This window comes from Ammospiza nelsoni, chromosome 30 (assembly GCF_027579445.1).
Source record: "Ammospiza nelsoni isolate bAmmNel1 chromosome 30, bAmmNel1.pri, whole genome shotgun sequence".
Classification (NCBI taxonomy): domain Eukaryota; kingdom Metazoa; phylum Chordata; class Aves; order Passeriformes; family Passerellidae; genus Ammospiza; species Ammospiza nelsoni.
Genome location: NC_080662.1, coordinates 912,594 through 938,873, shown reverse-complemented (window position 1 = coordinate 938,873; position 26,280 = coordinate 912,594). Strand labels below are relative to the sequence as shown.

At 57.7% G+C, this 26,280-nt stretch overlaps 3 protein-coding genes across 9 annotated transcripts; all 3 read right to left on the bottom strand.

Moving 5' to 3' along the window:
- Window positions 1-480: 480 nt before the first annotated feature.
- Window positions 481-4,725, bottom strand: DGUOK (deoxyguanosine kinase). Its single transcript, XM_059490847.1, has 5 exons — window positions 4,324-4,725; window positions 2,636-2,783; window positions 1,710-1,825; window positions 1,325-1,424; window positions 481-1,140 (listed from the first exon to the last, which is right to left on the bottom strand). The coding sequence occupies exons 1-5, from the start codon at window positions 4,476-4,478 to the stop codon at window positions 1,051-1,053; spliced, it is 609 nt and encodes a 202-aa protein (XP_059346830.1). The 5' UTR covers window positions 4,479-4,725; the 3' UTR covers window positions 481-1,050.
- Window positions 4,726-7,108: 2,383 nt separating this feature from the next.
- Window positions 7,109-11,148, bottom strand: ACTG2 (actin gamma 2, smooth muscle). Its single transcript, XM_059490650.1, has 9 exons — window positions 10,906-11,148; window positions 9,853-10,022; window positions 9,643-9,771; window positions 9,452-9,562; window positions 8,758-8,842; window positions 8,525-8,686; window positions 8,247-8,438; window positions 7,451-7,632; window positions 7,109-7,364 (listed from the first exon to the last, which is right to left on the bottom strand). The coding sequence occupies exons 2-9, from the start codon at window positions 9,976-9,978 to the stop codon at window positions 7,221-7,223; spliced, it is 1,131 nt and encodes a 376-aa protein (XP_059346633.1). The 5' UTR covers window positions 9,979-10,022; window positions 10,906-11,148; the 3' UTR covers window positions 7,109-7,220.
- A 3,132-nt stretch (window positions 11,149-14,280) lies between these two features.
- On the bottom strand, window positions 14,281-26,200 carry STAMBP (STAM binding protein). 7 transcript variants are annotated; one of them, XM_059490763.1, is made up of 10 exons: window positions 26,156-26,200; window positions 24,449-24,674; window positions 21,394-21,469; window positions 20,458-20,553; window positions 19,328-19,655; window positions 18,569-18,693; window positions 17,207-17,344; window positions 15,611-15,723; window positions 15,111-15,210; window positions 14,281-14,554 (listed from the first exon to the last, which is right to left on the bottom strand). In XM_059490763.1, the coding sequence occupies exons 2-10, from the start codon at window positions 24,652-24,654 to the stop codon at window positions 14,498-14,500; spliced, it is 1,239 nt and encodes a 412-aa protein (XP_059346746.1). In that variant the 5' UTR covers window positions 24,655-24,674; window positions 26,156-26,200; the 3' UTR covers window positions 14,281-14,497. The 7 variants fall into 7 exon arrangements, with proteins under 7 accessions (XP_059346746.1, XP_059346749.1, XP_059346744.1 ...); XM_059490766.1 differs by having other exon boundaries at window positions 24,458-24,674; XM_059490761.1 differs by having other exon boundaries at window positions 25,997-26,198.
- Between the last annotated feature and the right edge of the window lie 80 nt (window positions 26,201-26,280).

The window sequence follows — 26,280 nt, the reverse complement described above, 5'->3', positions numbered from 1 at the left end:
TGTTGTTTTCGTAGGGTCGGGAGCGGGGTCTGCTCTGTGTTATTGTAGGGTCGCCGGGGGAAATCCCAAAGGGTGGCAGCCCGGCTCCCCACCCCGGCCAGATCCTGTTCCACAGCCCCAAAAATGCCCCCTAATCTGCCCCAGATTCCCCCATATCCCACCCCACAGCCCCAAATCCCCCCTACCCCAGATCCCCCATTCCCTGCTCCATATCCCCCCAAATCCCACATCACCACCCCAATCCCACCCCCCCATGTTTTTATAGGGTGTCACACCAGGCTGAGCACCCGTTCCCCTCTTAGGACCCAAATCCCCTTGGTTTTCCCCCAAACCCACAGAGCACTGCCATCCCCCCATCACAACACCCCAAAACTGGGGGAACAACGTCCCCACGTGTCCCCACACGTCCCCTTATTGTCCCCCCATGTCCCCTTAGGGCCACCTCGACCCTCCCCACCCCCAGACACAGAACAGCTCCTCAGCGATTTGATGTTAATTTAAGGGAAACAATTAAATACAAAATAACAAACTATGGGGTTGGGTTAAACACCGGGATTTTCCACGGGAATTCCAGCAGGAGATTCACCCCAAACACGGACAGGGGGTCACAGCAAGGACTGGGGAATCCTGACCCCAAAACCCCACAGGGCCCTGAGGATCCTGCCCTGGACAGGACACTGGGGACCAGTGTCTTTGGGATCGTGTCCCCTGTCCTTGGGACCATGTCCCTTGTTCTTAGGACAATGTCCTTTGTCCTCAAGATCGTGTCCCCTGTCCTCAGGACCACGTCCCTTGTTCTTAGGACCATGTCCCTGGTCCTCAGGATCGTGTCCCCTGTTCCCAGGATTGTGTCCCTTGTCCTTTGGATCATGTCCCTGGTCCTCAGGATCGTGTCCCCTCTCCTTGGGACTGTGTCCTTTGTCCTCAGGACCGTGTCCCCTGTCCCTGGGACTGTCCCCTGTCCTCAGGACCACTTGTCCTTGGGACCGTGTCCTTTGTCCTCAGGATCGTGTCCCCTCTCCTTGGGACTGTCCCCTCTCCTCGGGGTCCTCAGGCAGACGCCGCCCCTTGCCCGGAGCTCAGGGGTTCAGGATGGGATGGCACAGAGCGGGCACCCAGGGATGTCACAAAGGCCTCCACCTGCAAGGACAGCCTGGCTGAAGGGGCGGCACTGGGGTGGCACCAGGATGGGATGGAATTGGGATGGGCTGGGGTGGCACTGGGATGGTGTAGGAATGGACTGGGGTGGCACCAGCACGGCACTGGGAACTCACCGGGGCAGCGCCACCCAGCCCAGCTGTGCCACCCCAGCCGTGGCACCCACCTGTGCCATGAGCTGGCCCTGCCTGGCCACGTCGTGCTCGAAGTCCTGCTCCACGTCCAGCACCAGGACGGGCGCGCTCCGCGCTGCCTCACAGTGAATCCTGCAGAGGGAGGGACAGCGAGGGCTGAACCCCAAAAAACCCCAAAAACCTCAAAAACAACCCCAAAAAACCCCAAAACCCGGGGCACCCCAAAGCTGGGCACACATCGGGACTCACTCAGCGGTCCTGGCCACCAGCCAGAGCTCGTGCTGGCCACAGAGCTGCTGCAGGTAACCCAGCTGGATCCTGTCTTCCTGGAGGGGTTAACCCCCCAAAAAATCCACAAAAACCCCCAAAATTCGGGGTTTGGGGTCACCCCAAAGTTTGGCACACTTTGGGACTCACTCAGTGGCCCTGGCCACCAGCCAGAGCTCGTGCTGGCCGTGCAGCTGCTCCAGGTAGCCCAGCTGGATCCCGCCCTCCTCGCTCCTCGCCCGCCGCCGCAGCCGCTCCAGGCACGTCTGGGGGGGAAATACTTTATAGTAAATATATTTATCAAATTACTATTTATCCTAAAACCACCCTGAACCCACCCTGAACCCCATCCTGAGCCCACCCTAACGCTCACCCTAAGCCCACCCTGAACCTACCCTAACCCTTACCCTAAACTCACCCTAAAACCCATCCTTAACCACCCTAATCCCACCCTAAAACCCATCCTAAACTCAGCGTAAAACCCATCTTAAAGCCCCCCTTAACTCACCCTAAACGCACCCTAATCCCCACCCTAAACCCCATCCTAAACCCCCACAAACCCACCCTAAAAACCAACCTTAATCCCATAAACCCACCCTAAAAACCAACCTTAACCCCATCCTAAACCCATCCTAAAACCCACCCTAAACGCACAGGACAAACCTGGCCCCGTTCCCCCAGGTATGGAATTCCAGGTGTGGATTTCCAGGTGTGGAACTCCAGGTGCCCGGTGCCCACCTGGGGGCTGTGTGGTACCCAGTGCCCACCTGGGGGCTGTGCAATGCCCACCTGGGACAGTCCCATGCCCAGTGCCCACCTGGGGGCTGTGTGGTACCCGGTGCCCACCTGGGGGCTGTGCAGTGCCCACCTGGGGCAGCCCCATGCCCAGTGCCCACCTGGGGCAGCCCCATGCCCAGTGCCCACCTGGGGGCTGTGCAGTGCCCACCCTGGGACAGTCCCATGCCCAGTGCCCACCTGGGGGCTGTGCAATGCCCACCTGGGACAGTCCCATGCCCAGTGCCCACCTGGGGGCTGTGCAATGCCCACCCTGGGACAGTCCCATGCCCAGTGCCCACCTGGGGGCTGGCACGCAGGTACAGGAAGCCGTGGGGGGCAGCGTGTGGTGCCAGGTGCCGCAGCAGCAGCTCGTGCCAGTCCTGGTAGATCGCCCACTCCAGGGGCTGCAGGTGCCCGTTCTCCAGCAGGGTCTTGGCAAACACGTACCTGGGCACGGATGGGCACGGGGCAGCTCCAGGACCTCCCGTGCCCACCGGGTTTTTGGCACAGATTTGGGGTTTTTGGGTTTTTTTTGTAGTCAGGAGGAGATGCAGGTGCTCCTCCTTGGTGTATATAAAATATGTATATAAACGCATAAAATATATAGAAAATAGAAATAAAATATATAAAAATATTATATATATATATTATATAGAAAAATATGGACAGTATAGAAAAATATAAAAAAATAGATAAAATTTAGAAAAAATTTAAAGTATAGGTAAAGTATAGATAAAATACAGATAAAACATAGGTAAAAACAAGGAGCTGCAGGTGCTCCTCCTTGGTGTATATAAAAAATATATATAAATACATTCAATATATAGAAAATAGAAATAAAATACATAAAAATATTCTATATATATCATATAGAAAAATAGAGAAAAATAGAAAAAATTAGATAAAATTTAGAAAAAAAAATAGATAAAGTATAGGTAAATTATAGGTAAAGTATAGGTAAAGACGAGGAGCTGCAGGTGCTCCTCCTTGGTGCATATAAAATATTTATAAAATATAAATGATATATAAAAATAAAATAAAAACATATAAGGTATATTAAATATACTATTTCTATAAAATATATATAATAGATAAAAAATAGATAATATATATATAGAATAGGAAATCAATATAAAAATAGAGAATGTATATTAAAATATATAATATATATAACATACAGAAAATACATATAAAATATATATTATATATATTTTAAAATATAGAAATATAAAACTTATACAGTAAAATATATTAAAAAATACATGTTTAATCTACAAGATGTCTTGAAGACAAAAGTTAAAACCAAGGTTAAATTAAGGTAAAAACCCAAGGTTAAATCAAGGTAAATACCCCAATGTGGTGCCCATGCAGTGCCCCCTGAGCCTGGCATCACCCAAAGACGTTCATGGGGCACCCTGAAATGACCCCAAAATGCCTTTCCTGCCATTAAACCCCCCTGGGCACCTCTGGGGACAGACCCTGCCCACCCTGGGCACCCCCAGCCCAAGCCCACCCCGTGCCCCCCATTTTGGGGTACCCGTGCGCCCTTTTTGGGGTACCCGTGTCCCCCTTTTTGGGGATACCCATTCACCCTTTTGGGCGTGCCCGTGCCCCCATTTTGGGGTACCCGTGCCCCCTTTTTTGGGTACCCGTGCCCCCCTTTTTTGGGATACCCATTCACCCTTTTGGGTGTGCCCGTGCCCCCATTTTGGGGTACCCGTGCGCCCTTTTTGGGGTACCCGTGCCCCCCTTTTTTGGGATACCCATTCACCCTTTTGGGTGTGCCCGTGCCCCCCATTTTGGGGTACCCGTGCCCCCTTTTTGGGGTACCCGTGCCCCCCTTTTTTGGGATACCCATTCACCCTTTTGGGTGTGCCCGTGCCCCCATTTTGGGGTACCCGTGCCCCCCTTTTTTGGGATACCCATTCACCCTTTTGGGTGTGCCCGTGCCCCCATTTTGGGGTACCCGTGCCCCCTTTTTGGGTACCTGTCACTGAACAGGGAGCGCTCAAAGACCCTCACGGGGGGGGCGCTCCCGGGGGTCCCCGCGCCGCCCTCGGGGGGCTCCAGCACGGCCCTGAGGCGGCTCAGGCACGAGAGGCTCTGGAAGGTGAAGGACCAGCGGGCGGGCGCCTGGTACATCAGCTGCAGCAGGTTGGCACTGCCCCCCGAATCCTGCGGGGCAGTTCACAAATATTTATATTTTATCCATTGTTTAGTTTATGTATATATATAATATCCATACATACATATATATATATATATATAATATCCATATTTTATGTATTTTATATATATATAATATCCATCTTTTATGTATATATATAATATACGTAGAAATATTTTAATATACTTAATATTTTAAAAATACTTATATTTACAAGCATAATATTTTTACAAATATAAATATGATATACATTTTCTAAATATACATTTATACATAAATTTCAATATTATATACATTTTTATATATATAAATATTATTTAAATTTTATATATATTAAATATTAAATATTAAATATTAAATATTATATATTCTATATTATATATTTATATTTCTACATATCCACAATATATAACTTATATATTTATAAATATATAAAATTATATCTTTACAAATATATAAATTGTATCTATATAAGTATCGTACACATTCTGTAAATACACATCAATATAAATATAGATATAAATATAATTATAAACATATATTTTCTAGATATACGCATATACATTTCAGAAATACAAATATGATATAATACATAAAATATATTTATAATTATAATATATTCATATTTACATAAATATAAATATATAACTATAAAACAGGATGCAGGAAGACAGGAGAGGGGCCCAGCGGCAGGGAAGGAATGCGGGAAGCACAAACCCAGGAGATGCTCCCCAAAACCCACCCTAAACCCATTGGGTCAGGGGTGGCAGCAGGTTGGCACAGCCCTGGGACACCTGCGGGCACATTTGGGGCCGGCCCCGTTACCTGGGCAGTGCCAGCGGCCCCTGGCACCCGGCGCCACCGCGCCACCGGCTCTGTCACCAGGTGCCACCGCGGGAAGGCGGCGGCCAGCAGGCGCAGGAAGGTGGATTTGCCCACGGCTGTGGGAGGGAGAGGAGGGACAGCAGGCTCAGCCCGGGGATTTGGGGTGAGCCTGGGGGTCCCCCCAGCAAATCCCAGTACCACGGGGTGAGCCGGGGTGTCCCCCTGCCCCAAATCCCGGCGTGAGCCCGCGTCCCCCACTCCCACCCCTGGGATGAGCCCGAGTGTCCCCCGCAGGACACGGGATGAGTTTGGGGTTCCCCCCACCCCAAATCTCGGAAATACTGGGGTGAATCTGGCGTTTCCCCACTGCGGCTACTGGGCAAATCTGGGGGTGCCCCTTCCTGGCTCTTGGGAGTTTGGGGTGACCCTGGGTGACTGCAATCTGATCCCCGAAAATTTGGGGTGACGCTGGGTGTCCCCAACCCGACCCCGAGAATCTGGGGTGACCCCAGGTGACTCCAACCCTACCCCGAGAATCTGGGGTGACCCCGGGTGACTCCAACCCTACCCCGAGAATCTGGGGTGACCCCGGGTGACTCCAACCCGATCCCCGAAAATTTGGGGTGACGCTGGGTGTCCCCAACCCGACCCCGAGAATTCGGGGTGACCCCGGGTGACTCCAACCCTACCCCGAGAATTCGGGGTGACCCCGGGTGACTCCAACCCTACCCCGAGAATTTGGGGTGGCCCTGGCTGTCCCTAACCCGGGGCACCCTTTGTGTCCCGCTCCCAGCTCCCAGCAGCTCGGGGTTTTGAGGCGCGCCCCCAGCAGCGATAATTAAGGTAGTTACGGCCGTTAATTAACGCCGTTAATTAACGCCATTAGCTCCCCCGGCCCCCCGGTACCGATGTTCCCCTCCAGGGCCAGGCGCAGCCCGGCCCCGCACCGCCCCATGCCGCCGCCGCCGCCGCCGCCGCTTCCGCCTTCCCGCGTCATATGCTAATGAGATGGTAATCAGCAGCGCGCGCCGCCGCCCCGTGACGTCAGCGCGCGGGAAGTGGGCGGGGTGGAGGAGGCGGAAACAGCGAGGGGAGGGGGGGCGGGACGGGGGCGGTATGGTAATTTATGCAAATGAGACGCCTGTCCGCAGCGCGTCAGGGCGATGCGGGGGGGGCAGGGCAGAGAGGGTGGGGCACGAAATGGGGGCTCGGGGGCACCAACAGAGGGTCAAGGGCACCGAAATGGGGTTGGGGTCACCAGAACAATATTGGGGCCACCAAAACCATGTTGAGGTCCCCAAAACCACATTGGGGTCACCAGCATGGGGCTAAGGACATCAGCACGAGGTTGGGGTCACCAAATCAACACTGGGGTCACCAATACAAAACTGGGGTCTCCAACAGGGGGTTGGGGTCACCAAAAACAACATTGGGGTCTCCAAAATGGGGTTGGGGTCACCAAAACCACATTAGGGTCACCAATACAAAATTGGAGTCACCAACATGGGGTTGGGGTCCCAGTATGGGGCTAAGGACATCAACAGGGAGTTGGGGTCACCAAAACCACATTGGGGTCACCAACAGGGGGTTGAGGTCACCGAAATGGGGTCGAGGGCACCCTTGCAGGGTTGGGGGCACTGACATGGGGTCGAGGGCATCGCCATGGGGTTGGGGACATCAAGACCCTGAGCAGGACACGCCACCAAGGTGAGGTCAGGGCTCCTTCCCCCCTCATCCCCCTCATCCCCCCCAGCCCAGGCGTCCCAGGAAGGCTCCGAGATGGAGAAAAGGCTTTTTTAATGCGCGGTGGGCGTGGGAGGAGCAGCGGGGTCCGGGGGGAGCGGGGCCCCCCAGCCTGGGCACGGGGGGCGCCCGCGGGGCGGGGAGGGGGCTTAGAAGCATTTTCGGTGGACGATGGAGGGTCCGGCCTCGTCGTACTCGGGTTTGCTGATCCACATCTGCTGGAAGGTGGAGAGGGAGGCCAGGATGGAGCCGCCGATCCACACCGAGTACTTGCGCTCCGGCGGGGCGATGATCTGCGGGGACAGCGGGCTCAGCGTCGCCCCAAAACCCCAAAAAGCACGAGGGGCTTTGGGGTGCCGGCCGCTCAGCCGGGGCCTACTTTGATCTTCATGGTGCTGGGGGCCAGGGCCGTGATCTCCTTCTGCATGCGGTCGGCGATGCCCGGGTACATGGTGGTGCCCCCGGACAGGACGTTGTTGGCGTACAGGTCCTTGCGGATGTCGATGTCGCACTTCATGATGGAGTTGTAGGTGGTCTCGTGGATCCCAGCAGACTCCATGCCTGGCGTGGGAGGGGGCTGTCACCTCCCTGTGCCCCCACAGGGCTCCCCAAAACAGCCACGGGGGCTGCCCTGAGTCTGGGGGGTGCCGAGGGCCTGGGGGAGCCCCAAAACGCCACCATGGGGCACCAGGGCAGCTGGGGGATGGCCAGAGGGGCACTTTGTGTTTGTCTGCTGGTGGGGACGGGGGCAACCATGGCCAGGGGGAATTGGGGTGGAGTCATCTGTGAGGGAGGGCTGGAGGAGGGTCTGGGGGCTGGAACAAGATCTGGGGGCACTGGGGGTGGGCTCACCAATGGAGGAGGGCTGGAACAGGGTCTGGGGGCACTGGAGCAGGGTCTGAGGGCACTGGGGGCACTGGAACCGTGTCTGGGGGCACCGGGGCGCACTCATTGATGAAGGAGGGCTGGAGCAGCATCTGAGGGCACTGGGACAGGGTCTGGGGGCACTGGGGGCACTGGGACAGGGTCTGGGGGCACTGGGGACACTGGGACAGGGTCTGGGGGCACTGGGACAGGGTCTGGGGGCACTGGGGACACTGGGACAGGGTCTGGGGGCACTGGGACAGGGTTTGGTGGCCCTGGAACCGTGTCTGGGGGCACCGGGGCGCGCTCACCGATGAACGAGGGCTGGAACAGCGTCTCGGGGCAGCGGAAGCGCTCGTTGCCGATGGTGATCACCTGCCCGTCGGGCAGCTCGTAGCTCTTCTCCAGCGAGGAGGAGGAGGCGGCCGTGGCCATCTCGTTCTCGAAGTCCAGCGCCACGTAGCACAGCTTCTCCTTGATGTCGCGCACGATTTCCCGCTCGGCTGCGGGACACGGCGGCGGGGGCGGCTCAGCCCGGCGTCCCCGCGGTGCCGCCGCCCCGTCCCCGTCCCCGTGCCCGCTCCCCTACCGGTGGTGACGAAGCTGTAGCCCCTCTCGGTGAGGATCTTCATGAGGTAGTCGGTGAGGTCGCGGCCGGCCAGGTCCAGGCGCATGATGGCGTGGGGCAGCGCGTAGCCCTCGTAGATGGGCACGTTGTGGGTGACGCCGTCGCCGGAGTCCAGGACGATGCCTGGGACGCGGGGAGGGTGAGGAGGGGACACCCCGGGCTGGCCAACGTCCCCCGCGGTGTCCCCAACTCACCGGTGGTGCGGCCGGAGGCGTAGAGGGAGAGCACGGCTTGGATGGCCACGTACATGGCGGGGACGTTGAAGGTTTCAAACATGATCTGGGGGGGGACAGGAGAGGGGCAGGGGGTGAGGGGTGGGCAAGGGGGTCACCAGCATGGCCCAGCCCAGCCCTGTGCCCTCCTGGGGTCAGGGAATGGCATGGAGAAACACGGGGATGATGTGGGGCACAGAGAAACACAGGGATGGTTGTGGGGCACAGAGGAATGAGTGAATGTGGGGCTGTGGGGCATCAAGGAATGGGTGGATGTGGGGTTGTGGGGCAGAGGACAGGGAAACACATGGGATGTGGGAAAACGTGGGCCAGGAGGTGGAAATGTGGGTGATGGCAGGGCACAGAGCCACGTGGGGCTGTGCACCGCGTGGGGAGCATGTGGGTCAGGGGGTGGCATGGAAATGTGGGTCACCACATCTCACAGAGCCACGTGGGGCTGTGCAGAGTGGGGACACGTGGTGGGGCAAATCCTGCAGGTCCACAAAATGCCAAGAGACCCCCAGGGCCATCAGGGTTGGGGTTGGTAGTGGGAACTTCCCTCTGGATCTCTGCCCTTATCCCTTATCCAGTCCTGCACCCCACAAATCCCCCCCAGCCCTCCCTGCAGTTTTGGAGGCTCCAGCCCCATCCATGGGGGGGATCTCCAGGGCCCCACCTGGGTCATCTTCTCCCGGTTGGCCTTGGGGTTGAGGGGAGCCTCGGTGAGCAGCGTGGGGTGCTCCTCGGGGGCCACGCGCAGCTCGTTGTAGAAGGAGTGGTGCCAGATCTGAGCGGGGCACAGAACCGGGGGCGTCACCCCAAACCGAGGCAGGGCTGACCCCTCTCCCCGCCCCTCCAGGGCCTCACCTTCTCCATGTCATCCCAGTTGGTGATGATGCCGTGCTCGATGGGGTACTTGAGCGTGAGGATGCCCCTCTTGCTCTGCGCCTCGTCGCCCACGTAGCTGTCCTTCTGCCCCATGCCCACCATGACGCCCTAACAGGACAGAGGCCTCGTTAGCCGGGCTGTGCTGCCCAGCTGGGGCTGGGGGCTCGCCCAGGCCCCCCGGGTACCCACCTGGTGCCGGGGCCGGCCCACGATGGAGGGGAAGACGGCGCGGGGGGCATCGTCGCCGGCGAACCCGGCCTTGCAGAGCCCGGAGCCGTTGTCGCACACCAGGGCCGTGGTTTCCTCGTCGCACATGGTGGGGTGGCGGCGCTCGGTGCTGGGGGGACCTGGGGGAAAAGCTGGCCGGGGGGGAAAGGGGGGTTACACACAGGGTGGGATGGGCTCATCCCACGCTGCCGTCGCTGGGGATTTGGGCTCGGAGCTGTCGGAATCCTCGGGGAGGGGCAGCCCCATAAATCCTCCCTGGGTGACGCTGGATCCCCATGGGTGCTGCTCCACGCTGGTGCTGCTGCTCCGTCCTTCTGCAGGCTCTTCGTGGCCAAAATTGGTGCCAAAGCTTCCCCTGGGCTCTGCCATGCCCGGTTGGTGCCCCCCAAAGCGGGCAGGGGGTGCCAGGTGATGCCCGGTAGGGGTGCCAGGTGGTGCCCTCTCCTCATCCGCTTCAGCGTCAGCACCATTTTGCTGCTCTGACCCCCCAAAAATGGGGGGAAAACAATTGCCCTTCCCAAGGGGTGCCCCCTGTGCCAGGGGATGAGCTCCCCAATCCAGAGGGAAATGGGCAAAAATCTTGCAGGAACCCAAAAAGCAAAAGAAAAACCCCAAATCACGGAGAAAGCAAAACAAAAAACCCAAATCACGGAGAAAGCAAAAGAAAAACCCCAAATCACGGAGATAGCAAAAGAAAAACTCCAAATCAAGGAGAAAGCAAAAGAAAAACCCCAAATCGTGGAGAAAGCAAAAGAAAAACCCTAAATCACAGAGACAGCAAAAGAAAAAAACCCCAAATCACGGAGATTTCTGCGAGAGCACCACCTGCCTTGGCCACAGCCCAGCTCTCAGCACCTCCACCGCGGGGTCGTGCCGAGCTTGGCACCCCCTCCGTGCCAGGCGAACCCGGCTGGTGCCACCCCAGAAACGCTGGGGCACCCCGATAAACCCCCTGAGGTGTTTTCCACGTCCTGCGAGGAAGAAGGAAGGGCAGCAGGGCAGGGCAGTACTCACCACGGAGGCGAGAGCTCCTTTCCTCTGGGACCGAGCCCCGGCGCCCTGGGTATAAATACCGGCGAGCCCGAGGAACCTCAGAGGCGGATCCGCTCTAAACAAAGACCCTAAATAGGCTCAGTGATGGTGTGCCGGCCATATGGCCATATAAGGTGTTTTATTTCATTAAATTGACCTCGGGCCGGCGGTGGGACCCGGCGCGGTTAATTATTGTAGGAAAATGTATGGCAGGGATGCTTGGGAGCACCAGCCCCGCCGGGATCCGTTCCTTTTATGCTGCGCTGCGATAAACAAGTGAGACTCAAGTCCTTATAAGCGACGGGCCGGGAGAAGGCGCCGGGAGCGGCTCCAGGTGCCGGGGGGCGCTGGGGGAGCGGGCCGGGGGCGGCTCTGGGGACGCTGCCCGGGGACACCCCCGGGCCCGCCGGGGACCGGAGCTGCCGGAGCCGCCCCGGCTCCTCCCGGCCCCGCTTCCCCACCGGCGCTCCCGGGATGCCTTTTCTCTCTCTCCGCCCCCATTTTTGGGCTTTTGCTGTCCCAAAGCCCCAAGTCCTCGGCCTGAGCCGGCCCAGGGGCTGTGGGTCCAAGCGCCAAGCGCGGTTCGGATCCCTCCCGGGGGATTCTGGAGGGGGGATCGGGATCAGCTCAGACCCCCCCAGGGACACGGTGGGAGCTGTCCCCGAGCCCGGGGCCACCCCCAGCCCTGGCAGAGCCCAACCAGAGGCTCCCGAGTCCCGGCTGCCTTTTTAAGGACAACGGGCCCTGAGCAGAGATGGCCCCGGGTCACCCCCCGAGCCAGCGAGGGCTCCAGGGAAACTGAGGCACGGCGGGCCTGGGGTGATCCCCAGCTGTGCCCGGGGCAGGGACATGCCAGCACAGGAGCTGTCACCACGGGCAAGGGACACAAAGTCCTGGTGTCCCCCATGGTTCCAGAGGGAGGGAACGGGCCCTGGGTGTCACCCAAGGGGCAGGACAGGGCCATGGTGTCCTCTCACCACTGCCAGCCCATCCACAGCCCCAGGGATGGCTCTGTCCCCTCTGAGCTGTCACCCTCCAAGAGCAGGACAGGGACACAGTGTCCCCACCATTACCAGTCTATTGACAGCCCTAGTGTCCCCAGGGATGGCTCTGTCCCCTCTAAGCTGTCACCCCAAGGGGCAGGACAGTGTCCCCATCGCTGCCAGCCCATCCAGCACTCCCAGGGATGGCTCTGTCCCATCTGGGCTGTCACCTCCAAGAGCAGGACAGGGACACAGTGTCCCCATCACTGCCAGCCCATCCACAGCCCCAGGGATGGCTCTGTTCCCTTTGTGCTGTCACCCATGGGGCAGGACAGTGTCCCCAGCATTGCCAGCCCATCCAGCAATGCTGAATTCCTGAACATCCCCGAGCCCGGGGGGATCCTCGAACATCCCCGAGCATCCCCGAGCATCCCGGGCCGGCCGCGGGCCCGGCGGCAGCGCAGCCCCGAGCGGAGCCGGGCGCAGCCTAAAAAGGAAAGGTTTGGCCCCCGCAGCCAATCCCGCGGGCCCGAGATGCTCGCAGGAACGCCCGGCATCCCCCGGAACGGGACAGGCACCGGCCCCGGCCCCGCTCCTTCCCGAACCCCCGGGACCGGCACCGCCCGGGGGATGCTCGGGGCTGGAGGCTCCGGGGAGTGTTCGGGGCTGGAGGCTCCGGGGATGCTGCTGGGGAAGGGAAAAGGGTGGAAAGAGAGATCTGGATGTGCTCCCTGTGCTGAGGTGCAGATAAACAGCGCCTATCGCTCCCTGCCCGCGGGATCCCCCAGAACTCACAGCCAATAAATCACTCCTGGCTTATCGTCGGCACGAGCTCCTCCCAAACCAATCCCAGCCCAGGTTTGGGTGGGTTAAGGTGTGGCAGCCACATCTGGCACAGGTGGAGAGCCAGGCTGGGCAGCAGGGCCTGGATAGTGACATTCACTGACACAGAGTGAGGATGGAGGGAGCTGGGGTGAAAAAACGGAGTGGAAATGTGAGAATTCAGGGAGCAGGGCTGGGAGCTCAGTGGCAGCAGGAACTCCCTGCTCCAAGGAAAATTTCCTATGAAGGTTCACCGGCCCCTGGGACAGCACGAAAGTGGTGAATACACCACCAGCTGACACCTGAGAGCTGTGGAGCTGGGATAAATCTCCACGGATCTGAAGGAATTGCTGCTTTCCAGAATGCGATTTTCCACTCTGTGTCCCCACACTGCTGCTCCGGGGGAGCCCTCGGAGCTGTGGGATGCACACCACGGAATCTGCGCCCCATCCCGGCACGGCTTCAATTAATCAGGCCTGGAAAAGCGTTCCCAGAGATGCCCTGAAGGCTCCTCCCTCCCTCCCTCCCAGCCCGGGCCAGGCTGTTCCCAAAAGGGGCTGGGGAAAAGCTGCAGCGGCGCTGGCACGCACAGGCGGCACAGCCAAAGGAAAGGAACCCCCGGGGCAGAGCCCAGCCCAGCGAGAGCTCCGGGACCAGGAGGGGAAAATCCCGCCCGGATAATCCCGTCCGTGTGTGCCCGACACAAACGTCTGCATGGCAGGTGGGAGGGGGGCTCCAGCCCCTTCCCCATGTGCTGAACATCCCATCCCATCCCATCCCATCACCCCATCCCATTATCCCATCCCATGGATCCCATCCCATTATCCCATCCCATGGATCCCATCCCATTATCTCATCCCATCCCGCTGGGGACAACAGCACACCTGGAACAGCTGCCTGCCACCTTGGAATGATTCCCTCCTCCCTCTCTGCCACCTTGGAATTCTGCTGCTTCCCTCCCTCTCTGCCACCTTGGAATGATTCCTTCCCTCTTTGCTATCCTGGAATGATTCCCTCCCCCTGGGAGCAGAGAAGTGGCCAAAACTGCTGGAAATCCCATCTTGGACTGGGACAGAAGAGGTCAAAGCTCCTGGAATCCCATCCTGGAGTGGGATGGGAGTGGTAAAAGCTGCTGGAATCCCATCCTGGAGTGGTGGTGGCAGCCAGACCGAGCTCCTCCACGGTAACACCAGGCCAGGAAAAGGGATGAGTGCCCAGACACCCCCAAACACTGCTGGGGTGCAAAGCAGGGGAAATCCAGGGATTTCCAGCCCTGAGATGCTGCCAGAGGGATCCCAAAGGACCCCCTGGGCCCTCTCCCCTCCCCAGACAGACACACAGGTACCCACAGCAGCCCTGAGCTGGTGAGGGGCTCAGAAGGGTCAGCAAGGTTTGGGTTTGAACCATGGGAAAGGTTTATCTGCTCCAGCAGCCCAGAATGGGGACAGAACAGGGCAGGGTTAAAGTGGGCAAGTCCCAAAAGCACTTGGAGAGGTTTCCACACCTCAGGGCTGCAGCAAGTCCCAAAGAACCTCCCCAGGAGGCCGTGGGGTAGAGTTAAACAACTGCTTTAGTGTTTGCTTCTGTCCCTGGGCTCCCAGCTGGCCTCTGCCCACGCCTGGAGCAGGCACTGAGGCTCCAGGGCCTCCAGGGGAGGCAGGGAGGGATCACAGCATGGTGGGGAGGAATCATCTGCTACAGGAGAGGAAGAGTCCCTAGCAGGGCCTGAGGGGAGGGGGTGGCTCCTGAGAGGGCACAAGGCAGGAGGGTCATCGGAGATCCAGCAGCACCACGTCCCTCTCCACCACTGACACGTGGCTGCACGTCTGCAAGAGAGGACAGGGGGGGACAGGGGTCACTGAGGTGTTCTCATCTCCTGACAGCCTGTGCTAACCCAGAACAGCCCTTGGACAAGAGGGGACAAGAGGGGACAGGGGTTACTCAGGTGTTCCCAACTCCTGGCACACCTGTGCTGACCCACAACAGCCCTTGGACAAGAGGGGACAGGGGGGAACAGGGGTCACTGAGGTGTTCCCAACTCCAGAACAGCCCTTGGACAAGAGGGGACAGGGAGGGACAGGGGTCACTGAGGTGTTCCCATCTCCTGCCACAGCCTGTGCTGACCCACAACAGCCCTTGGATCCAGTTCTTGCACCACCCCACCTGCTGGCCCTGCCTGGAGGCACCCAGGGATCCTGGCAGGCCCCAGACACAAATCCCCCACCCCAAAGAGCCCTGGCCCTGCTCCTGCAGCACTTCCAGCACCTCCTGCACCTCCTCTCTGGGGACTGCAGGGCAGCCCCTGCTGCCAGGCTGAGCCTCCCAGCAGCTCTGGTGTACCCCCAGCACAGCCAGCCCTCCCCAGAGCCCCCAGGCACTCACTGTGAACAGAGGGGGGTCTTTGGGGTGTGGGTGGAAGCCCTGCTGCCTGCAGGATGAGATCTCCTCCAGGCCGTGCTCCGTCAGCCTGAAGAACCCTGTCCTGCAGCGGGAACAGCAGCTCTGCAACTGCAGCCCCTGCATGCCCGTTCCTTTGCACCCCATGGATCCCATCCCATGCATCCCATCCCTTTTCATGGATCCCATCCCATGGATCCCATTCCATCCCTTTCCATCCCATCCCATGGATCCCATCCCTTTTCAAGGATCCCATCCCATGGATCCCATCCCATCCCATCCCATCCCATCCCATCCCATGGATCCCATCCCATCCCATCCCATGGATCCCATCCCATCCCATTGATCCCATCCCATCCCTTTCCATCCCATCCCATGGATCCCATCCCTTTTCAAGGATCCCATCCCATCCCATCCCATCCCATCCCATCCCTTTCCACCCCATGGATCCCAGCCCACACCCACCCCTGGCACCCCAGACTCACTCCTGGTACTTGGGGGAGCACACGATGGCGATGGACTCGGGCAGCATCATCTGGTAGGAGCAGTGTGTGTGCAGGTCCACGCTGGACAGGAAGGCTGTCTGCGTGGGGTGGGTCTGCAGGGCACAGGGCACAGCCCTCAGAGGCTGGCACAGCCCTCAGAGGCTGGCACAGCCCTGGGGCAGCTGCACTGCCCTGCCCTGAGCAGCTGCTGCTCTCCAGATTGCTCAGCCTGGCCTGGCAGGGATCCCAGTGGGCACAGCCAGGGAGGAGCCTGCAGCTGGCACAGCTCTCAGGGCTGGCAGTGTGTCTGTCTGTCCCTCCAGGAGAGCAGCTGGGGTGTCCCCACACAGCCACCAGGGCTGGCTTCAGCTGGAGGAAACGTCAGCTTTGTGTCTGAGATGGCACTTCCAGAGAATCCCAGAGCGGGCTGGGCTGGAGGGAGCTCAAAGCCCACCCAGGGCCACCCCTGCCATGTGGGGACACCTGCCACTGTCCCAGGGGGCTCCACAGGCTGGTCTTGGGCACTGCCAGGGCTGCTGTGGGCACCTCTGCCAGGGCTCCCCACCCTCACAGAAGTTTCTTTCCAGTATCTCATCTAGACCTTTCCTCCTTCCTCACAGCGAAGAATTTCTTAGTATTTCATCTAAACATTTCCTTCTTCCTCACAGGGAAGAGTTTCCCCAATATCTCATTAAACCTTTCCTCCTTCCTCAAAAGAAAAGTTTCTTCTCATTATCTCACCTAAACATTTCCTCCTTCCTCACAGAAGAGTTTTTTTTTTTTTCCCAGTATCTCATTGAAACATTTCCTCCCTCCTCACAGAGAAGAATTTCTTCTCATTATCTCATCTAAACCTCATCCTTCCTCACAGAGGAGAGTTTCTTCCCAGTATCTCATCTAAACCTTTCCTCCTTCCTCACAGGGAAGAATTCCTTCTCAATATCTCATCTAAACCTGTCTTCCTTACTCAAAGAAGAGTTTCTTCCCCAATATCTCATCTAACTCTTTCCTCCTTCCTCACAGGGAAGAGTTTCTTCACAGTATCTCATATAAACCTTCCTTCTTTTCTCAATGGGAAGAATTTCCCCAGTATCTCATTAAACCTTTCCTCCTTCTTCACAGGGAAATTTCTTCTCAGTATCTCATCTCAACCTGTCCTCCTTCCTCACAGGGAAGAGTTGCCTCCCAGTATCCCATCTAAACCTTTTCTCCTTCCTCAAAGAAGAGTTTTTCCCCAACATGTCATCTAAATATTTCCTCCTTCCACACATGGAAGAGTTTCCTCCCAAATATCTCATCTAAACCTTTCCTCCTTCCTCAAGAGTTTCTTCCCAATATCTCATCTAAACCTTTCCTCCCTCCTCACAGGGATGAGTTTCTTCTCATTATCTCATCTAAACCTTTCCTCCTTCCCTTCCAAAGGGTTTGATGCTTTAGGAAGGCACCCAAACCTTACGCAGTCTGGATTTCCCCAGCAGAGCAGTGAACGAGGCCGTACCAGACAGAAGCAGAGGCTGCTGCCCACTCCCTGCCATCCCCTCGTGCCCCAGCAGCCCTTCCCCTGGATGCAGGGAGGGCCAGGGCCAGCAGACTCACGTGGATCCAGCCCAGGGTGACGAGGCCATGCTGGTCCTGGATGACAAAGAGCTCCTCCTCGCTCTGCGTGGCGCACGAGTCGGGGCCGCCCAGCTGCTTGGGCACGAGGACGTGCGTGACGGTGAACTCGTTCCTCATCTGCAAGGCAGGGCCACCACGGGCACTGTGACACCCAGGTCACTGCCCAGGGCCCTCCCGAGCCTTGGGACAAGCCCAGGGATGGTGGTTTTCTCTTTGAGTTAGGTGTTATGAGCTTTTAGGGAACTTATCCCACCCGAGATAGCTCAGCTACTCTGAACGCCATCAGATTAGCAGGGTGGCTTCTGAGGTAGTGTTGGAAACAGAAAAAGTTCTAATAAAAGGCAAAATAACAAAGTTCTTACAGAGAAAAACTGAGCTAAGGGTAAGAGGTTTTTGCTCCTGCTAAAACACCCCACAAAAGGGATCATTTCCTTTGCTCTCTTCTTTTTCTAGTGAATTACCCAGGTCAGACCTCTTGGCCTCTGCCCAGCTGGGCAGCCTCAAGTTTAAAGTGAAGTCTCAAAGGTCTTAGGAGGTGTCTTATTTACCAAACTGAGGAGAAAAAAAGGCAAAAACCCCAGAAGTTTAAGGAGACAAAGAGTAATTTGGTTACTCCATCAACAGAAGGCAAAGTCCTACACATGGATGCATCTACCACCCATCTGCAGGTGCAGCTCAGAGGAGTTGCAGGATTTTTCCAAAGGAGTTTCAGGATTTTTCCAAAGGAGTTCTAGAATTTTTCCAAAGGAATTCCAGGATTTTTTCCAAAGGAGCTCCAGGATTTTTCCAAAGGAGTTCCAGGATTTTTTCCCTGTTTCATTCTCCCTGCTGTGCAGCAGAGCACCCCCAGGAGCTCAGAGAAGCCCTGGACACCCCCAGACCCAGCTCTGCACTCCCAAGGGGACAACGCCTCATCCCTGAAGCATCCCCAGGGTCTGGAAGCAGCTGGGCTGCAGGAAGTTGCTCCATCAAAACAATTTCATTTCAAAGCAAACTTCTGGGAGTGGCTCAGGGCAGAGCTGCCAAAAGCTGGGCACGCAAAGGCTGGGGGGGAACAAAGCCTGAGGGCCAGCAGCTGGGACACCCAAAGGACAAGGAATGCCACCAGGAATGTCACCAGTGGGACAGAGGAGCTGAATGGGGGCTCAGGGTGGGGAAACCTAACCCAAAAATGAGGAAAGGGAGAGGCACATCATCCCCAACACTCACTTTGAAGCCTGACACCCCACTGAGGAATCCAAAATCAAAAATGAGGCTCCTTGAGCTGTGGCACTGTGACAAACAGCCCCTGCGGCACTTTTGGGGTGCCCATGGGGCTGTTTTGGGGGGCTGTGTCCTTACCAGCTTCCCACAGAGGATCCCACAGGTCTCCACGCCCCGCACCGTGTTGGCATCAGCCAGCTGCAGGAACTTGTGGCACAGCTCCCTGGGGACAATGACCTGGCGGAGCACATCCACCCCTGCACCTGGGGAGGGCAGGAGCACAGTGAGCACGGGCAGGGAGGGCCCTGGGGCAGGGTCTGAGGGGGGGACACCGGGAAAATCCACCCGGGGAGGTAAATTGTGGAAACTCCTCAGGGAATCGCGTCACTGTGACACCCACACCTCACCCAGAGCGGGGAAAGGGACATGGAGAGGGGAAGGGTCCTCTGGCAGGGGGTCAGAAGGAGAGTTCGGTTACTGAAAATGAAAGCACACACCCTCAGGGGGTGTTATTTAAAGCAGGATGTGCCAGGATCAGCGGATGTGTCAGAATCGGTGTTTTGGAACCACGTTCAGTGGGGTTTGGTCAGGAGGAGGATTCAGGCAGGAGCTGAACCCCAAGCCCCAGCAGGTTTTGGGATCAAGGAAAGGCAGACAGGCTGGAAGAGCAGGGAGGACAACACCCAGTGACCCAGGAGAGCAGAGCCCCAGGATCAGGAGATTCCAAGAGCTTCCCAGAGAAGCTGAGAAGAACCCACAGAGGCTCTCCAGAGAAACTGAGAGGAACCCACAGAGGTTCCCCAGCGAAGCTGGAAGAGCCCCCAGAGGCTCTCCAGAGAAGCTGGCCGTGTGTGCCCCAGCCCAGCAGGGAGAAGGGCTGCTCCAAGAGCTACTAACTGTTCTCTGTGCTCCCCAAAGCACTGGGCTTCAGAGATCTGTCCACAACGGGAGGTTTGGAGGGCACAGTCCCCGCTGCTGGGCTTGCTGGGTGAACTGGAGAGGCTGGAACCTTTGGGGTTAGATCTGTTGGGGGCTTCTCCACGCCAGGGATGAGGGGTCCATCCACAGCCTGTGGCTCTGGCTTCCCAAACTCCTGCACGATCCTCAGGCGCTCCTTCTCCAGCTCCTGCTGCCGGATCATCTCCTCGAAGGCGTGGAACTGCTCCTGCTCCGCCTGCTGCTGCTTCATCAGGGCCACACGGGTCTTCTCCTCCTCCAGCTGCTGCTGCAAGGCCACAGGGGGTGCAAATTACTCCTCCTGCTGCGCGAGGAACAAGCCCAGGGAGGGGGACACCAGCCCAGGGCAGACCCCCAGCCATTCCCAGGGTATTCCTAAAGGACACCAGCAAACCAGAAAATTTCCTTGTGAAACTTTGTGCAAGGAGATCTCAGCTTGCAGGGCACAGATCCAGAGCCAGCTGCACCAAGGGCAGGAAAAACCACAGCTTTACCCTCCCTTTTCCAGGGAATTACAGTCCCGGGCTGATTTCCCTCCATGCTCCAAAGTCCAGAGCCAAACTGACTGCAGAGGTGACTGTGACTGCTTTGCCCACACAGATCCTGGGGTTGTGATGGAATTTTACAACCCCTACACCTTTCCCCTTTTTAAATTGAATTTTTGCCTCTAATTTTTCATCACGTGGTGCTTTCCTCTCATGGGGCAGAGAGAACACACCAAGCACACAGCCCAGGCTGGCTGGGGATGCACAGAGAGCAGAGCCAGGGCACAGATCCTGGGGTTGTGGTGGAATTACAACCCCTACACCTTTCCCATTTTAAATTTAATTTTTGCTTCTATTTTTTCATCATGTGGTGTTTTCCTTTTGTGGGGCAGAGAGAACACACCAAGCACACAGCCCAGGCTGGCTGGGGGTGCACGGGGAGCACAGCCAGGGCCACCACCTGTGACAGAGCCACCTGCAGTGACATTGGGGTCACCCAGCCTGGACATTCCCCAGCCCCCAGGGAGCCCTGCAAGGCTGAGGGGCTGCAGGGGAGCAGAGCCTGCAGCCTGTGCTGTCACTCACCTCCTGCTCCTTGTACTTAGCATAGTCCTGGGCGTACCTCTTTAGCAGCTCCTCCTTCAGCTCTTCGGCCTTGGGAAAGGCCACTTCCTTCAGTTGCTGGGGGAGGAAACTCAGCATCAGCCTGGGGCAGCCCCAAGGCAAGGGGAAACAAACCCTGAGCAGCTGGGGAGCCCAAAAAGCAGCACCAAGACCACTGAGGCAGTGATGAGTGCTGTCCTTTCCTCTTCTGTCAGCGCTGAGCAGAGGAGCTGCAGCCTCTGGAGGCTGGGAGGAATCCCCAAGGATTCCCTTGGAGCAAAGAAAGCCACCAGCCACCACTGCTGGTCTTTGAGAAGCAGGGAGTTGAACAGGGAAGGAAGGACACCCCAGCTGGACACCGCATTGCAAGTGTAACGGGGTGAGAACCCCCGAAGTGTAACTCTGGAGTTGTTCAGGTCAGAAACACCTCCAAGATCATTGAGTCCAACCATTCCCCCAGCTGTCCACCACTAATCCATGTCCCCAGGTGTCTTGGAACACTTCCAGGGATGGTGGAAGCCACTGCCAGGACTGGACACTGCTTTTGGGGAGGAAATTCTCCCAATATCCAACTTAAACCTCTCCTGGTGCAACATGAGGCTGTTTCCCCTCATCCTGTCCCTGTTCCCTGGGAGCAGAGCCTGACCAGGAGCTGTGCAGAGCCAGAAGGTCCCCCCAGATCCCCCTTTTACCCCTCTGAGCCCATCCCAGCCCCCTCAGCTCCCCCTGGGCTCCGGCCCCTTGCCCATCTCCGGGCACGCTCCAGCCCCACGATGGATCCCATGGAGTGAGGGGCCCAGAACTGAACTCCTGAGGGCCCAGCACTGCCTGGCCACGCCAAGGCTCCTCCATTTGTGTGCATCACTGACCCAGAGGCAGGGAAGCCCCAGGGATGACCCTGACCACGGCCCCACTCACTTTGACCGTCTCCCTCTTCTCAGGGATGACGGCGGTTTTGTAATCGCGGTGCTGTGGCAGCTTCTCGATGAAGAGCCTGGAGAAGGGGACAGAAGCCGCAGGTCAGGACGCTCTGGGGGGCTCTGGGGGACCCCTGTGCTGCCTCGGGCTGGCTGCAGGAAGGCTCCATCCCACAGCAGCCCCTGGAGCCCTGCATGGCACCCAGAGCTCACTCAGTCCCAAGGGAGAGCCCCACACAGGTTCTCCTTGCAGCTGGACAAACATTTCTGTTGGGAAGGGAACCATCAATACATCTCCTTGCAAAGGAACCATAAATACATTTCTGTTGGGAAGGGAACCATCAATACATCTCCTTGGAAGGGAACCATCAATACATCTCCTTGCAAAGGAACCATCAATACATCTCCTTGCAAAGGAACCATAAATACATATTTTTTTGAAGGGAACCATCAATAACCTGCTGTGAGCACCAAGGGTGCCTCAGGGAGGAGCTGCCACACCTGGCAGTGTCCCTGGATCCCACCTGGGCTGACTCAGAGCTCTCTGTCCTTCTGCAAGGAGAGGAAATCAGCTCAGACCCGGGCAGGGAGAACCTCAGGGGAGCAAAAAGCAAATCCCCAACAGCCCCTGCTGCTGCTGCAGGAGCCTCTGGAGCCTGAGCTCCCCAGGTATTCCAGGGAGAATGCTGGGCTGGCTCTGGGAGGGAAATAAAAACTGAGCTCAGCATCCTCCCACACTCAGCTTCTCCTGTCCCAGGGTGATCCCAGCCCTGTCCAGGGACACCTCCAGGGATCCAGGGGCTCCCTGCTCTTCTCCCAGTGAAGAATTTAATTTTAAAATCCAATTTAAAGCTCTGCTCTTCCTCTGTGTTACCCTGGGAAAAGAGGGGGGAAAGGGGGGGAAAAAGGGAGGGAAAAAGAAGAAAAGGGAAAAAAGGAAAAGAGGAAAAAGGGAAAAGCAAAAAGGGGAAAAGGAAAAAGGAGAAAAAGGGGAAAAAGGGAAAAGGGGAAAAAGGGAAAAGATAGTGCCACAGAGAGCAGAACAAAGCAAGCAAAGCCAAGCAGGAGCGCTCAGGAGCCACAGAAAGCCTGCCAACACTGTGTGTGTGCAGCAAACAGAGCCAGCTGCCCCAAGCCCCCCAGCACTCTGTGCCCCCCTGGATGCCCCTGGTGAGGCTGCAGCACCAGCAGGGCCAGGGCACAGCTGGAGCCCTGCAGAGGCCGTGGCTGCCCCCCAGAACCCCAAACCCAGCTGGGTGTGAGGCAGGGCACGGTGCTGGGGAGACACAGCAGCGCCCCGAGCCCCGCCAGCAGCCCGGGATCCACTGGAAGGGATTAATTAAAGGGATTAATTAGGCAGGATTAAGAGCAGATGCTGGCTGGGAAAAGCAGCAGAGCCAGCTGGGTTTGCACAAGCCAGGAGGGAGGAAAGACGTGGGCAGGACGAGGAGGAGGAGGAGGAGAGGAGGAGAGGAGGGCTCAGGCAGGCAGGGGAAGGGCTGGAACAGCTCCTGGCTCCCATGGACAGCCCTGCTGCCTCCTCCTGCTCTCTGATCACAATGTTTGATGATCAGAATGTAGAAAAAACCAAACCCAGAGCTTCAGCTGGAAGGAACGACGGTGGCATTCAGCTCCTATCTCTGGGCAGGAACTCGCACTGGTCAGCATTTCAGAAATAAGGTTTTCCCTGGTGGAAAAGGTTTCCAGCCAGGCTGGAAATGCCAGCAGAATCCTCTGAAAGCAGCTGGGGACACAAGCCAGCCCCTCTGGCTGCTGCAGCGGCCCAGCCTGCAGCTCCTTTGTTTAGTTAAAACGTTTCTCCTCCTGTCTCAGGGGCCTGGAACCCTTGCCAAGGCTCTGCTGGGAACCTTTCCCGAAGGTTTTACACTGCCCAGCTCCCTGAGCAGCCTCCTGGCCTCGCCACCATGCCCATAAAAGCTCAGCAAGGGCGAGGCAGGGAGCAAAGCTAATCACAGAAAAATGTGCTGGGTGTGAGGGGCAGCAGCCCTGCACAGGGGGCAGGCAGGGAAGGTGCCCACGGAGATGCCAACGCTGTCTGGGCACAGGGGGCACAGCACAGAGCACAGCAGGGCAAAGCAGGAGGGGCAGATTTGGGGAAACCCTACAGGAACAGGCACTGCCATGTCGGGATCAGAGATTTTATCCTTTTAAACACCCACAGCTGTGCTTGAGGGGGCAGGGAGTTCCTCCTTTGGGATCAGGGACTATCTGAGGATTTATTTCTTTTACACCTTTTAGTTTTATTTATTTTTACACCTAAGGGAGCAAAACACCCCACACTCCTCAGGGAGCAGAGTACCCAAAACCCCTGAGTTACAGATCCCTGAGGGGCAGACCCCAGACTCGTGGGGCTCCCCCACCTCCCTGAGCCCTCACAGCCACCCCAAACCCCTCAGGAGCTGTGGCACTCCCAACACATCCCCTGAGGGGCAGAGCACCCCAAACTCCTCAGGGAGCAGAGCACCCCAAACCCCTGAGGGGCAGAGCACCCCAAACTCCTCAGGGAGCAGAACACCCCAAACTCCTCAGGGAGCAGAACACCCCAAACCCCTGAGGGGCAGAGCACCCCAAACTCCTTAGGGAGCAGAACACCCCAAACTCCTCAGGGAGCAGAACACCCCAAACCCCTGAGGGGCAGACCCCAGACCCGTGGGTCTCCCCCACCTCCCCAAGCCCTCACAACCACCCCAAAGCCCTGAGGAGCAGAACACCCCAAAGCCCACCCCAGTTTGGCACCTCAAACCCCTGAGCAGCAGACCCCAGACCCATGGTCTTCCCCCCATTCCCCATGCCCCCCTGGCCGTGCCCACCCCCCTGGCACAGTTCCTTACATGATGTACTTGTGGTAGAGGATGAAGGCGTGCTCCAGGTCGCCCTCCTGGCAGTGCCCCCCATTCCCCATGCCCCCCATGCCCCCTGGCACGGTCCCTTACGTGATGTACTTGTGGTAGAGGATGAAGGCGTGCTCCAGGTCGCCCTCCTGGCAGTGCCCCCCATTCCCCATGCCCCCCATGCCCCCTGGCACGGTCCCTTACGTGATGTACTTGTGGTAGAGGATGAAGGCGTGCTCCAGGTTGCCCTCCTGGCAGTACACCGTGGCCATGCGCAGCATCTCCACCCCCGAGCGGAAGTAGCGGCGCGGGGGCACGTCGGGGCTCACCTGCACCAGGCTGCCCGCCCGCACCAGCCGCCGCACCCGCTCCTCGGGCGCCAGGCTGGCGCTGCCCGACGGGCCGGGCATGGCTGCGGGACGGCACGCGGCTGGAGAGAGGGAGAGAGGGGTTAGAGCGCGGGGAACTGTGTCACTGACTCACGGAAATCAGGGAATCGCGAACCGGGGAATCGCACAAATCAGGGAATCGTGAATCATGGAACCAGGGAAATCAGGGAATCACAGAAATCAGGGAATCGTGAATCATGGAACCAGGGAAATCAGGGAATCACAGAAATCAGGGAATCGTGAATCATGGAACCAGGGAAATCAGGGAATCACAGAAATCAGGGAATCACAGAAATCAGGGAATCGCGAACCGGGGAATCGCACAAATCAGGGAATCGTGAATCATGGAACCAGGGAAATCAGGGAATCACGGAAATCAGGGAATCGTGAATCATGGAACCAGGGAAATCAGGGAATCGTGAATCATGGAACCAGGGAAATCAGGGAATCGTGAATCATGGAACCAGGGAAATCAGGGAATCACGGAAATCAGGGAATCGTGAACCGGGGAATCGCAGAAATCAGGGAATCACAGAAATCAGGGAATCGTGAATCATGGAACCAGGGAAATCAGGAATCACAGAAATCAGGAATCACAGAAATCAGGGAATCGTGAATCATGGAACCAGGGAAATCAGGGAATCGCAGAAATCGCTGGATCACAGAACTGGGCAATCGGGGAATCGGGCAATCTTGAATAATGAAATGAGAGACACCAGGGAATCGCCAAAATCACTGAATCAAGGAACCACGGAATCACTGAAATCAGGGAATCACTGGATCACAGAAATCACTGAATCAGGGAACCATGGAAACCCAGCATCAGGGAATCACAGGGCTCCAGGATCCTCCCAGACCCATCCTGACCCAACAGGATCCTCCCAGACCCAACAGGCTCCATCCCAAATCCATCCCAGACCCAACGGGCTCCATCCCAGACCCATCCTGACCCAACAGGATCCTCCCAAACCCATCCCAGACCCATCAGGCTCCATCCCAAACCCATCCTGACCCAACAGGCTCCATCCCAAACCCATCCTGACCCAACGGGCTCCATCCCAAATCCTCTCCCCACAACGGGGCAAGGGGACCCCCAAAATGAATCCCCCCATCCTGAGCAGAAACCTCCCCCAACCCCGAGCAGGTCTCAGCAGTTCCCACCAGCCATGGCGGTTACAAATTAATTTAGGCTGGAAATTAATTTAGGATTTATGACAGGAACCTAAAGCGAAGGTTCCCACAGCCAGGGTGCCCCCACGATGGGATCCTCCATCCTAAAGTGACCATCCCACGGCCGGAACGCTCCGGGCCGGGTTCCCCCTGCTCAAGGGAAGGTTCCATCCCCCCTGTCCGGCCGCCATACCGGACCCGCCGGCCGGAGCCCTCCTGCTCTCGGGGCAGCTCGGGGCTCCCAGCACCGCGGTCCCGGCTCCTCAAGCCGCCCCCGGTGCCCAGCGGGACCCCGAGCAGCGGCCGGGCCCCCCCGTCCCGCAGGGCCCTCCCGGCCCGGCCCGGCCCTGACCTGGCGCGGGCGGCCGCCGTTCCCCCTCAGCACTTCCGGGTTCTTCCCCACCTGCCGCAGCCTCGCTCTCGGTAGCCAATCAGAAGCCGCCTCAACATCCGGGTACGCGAGGCACCACACCTACT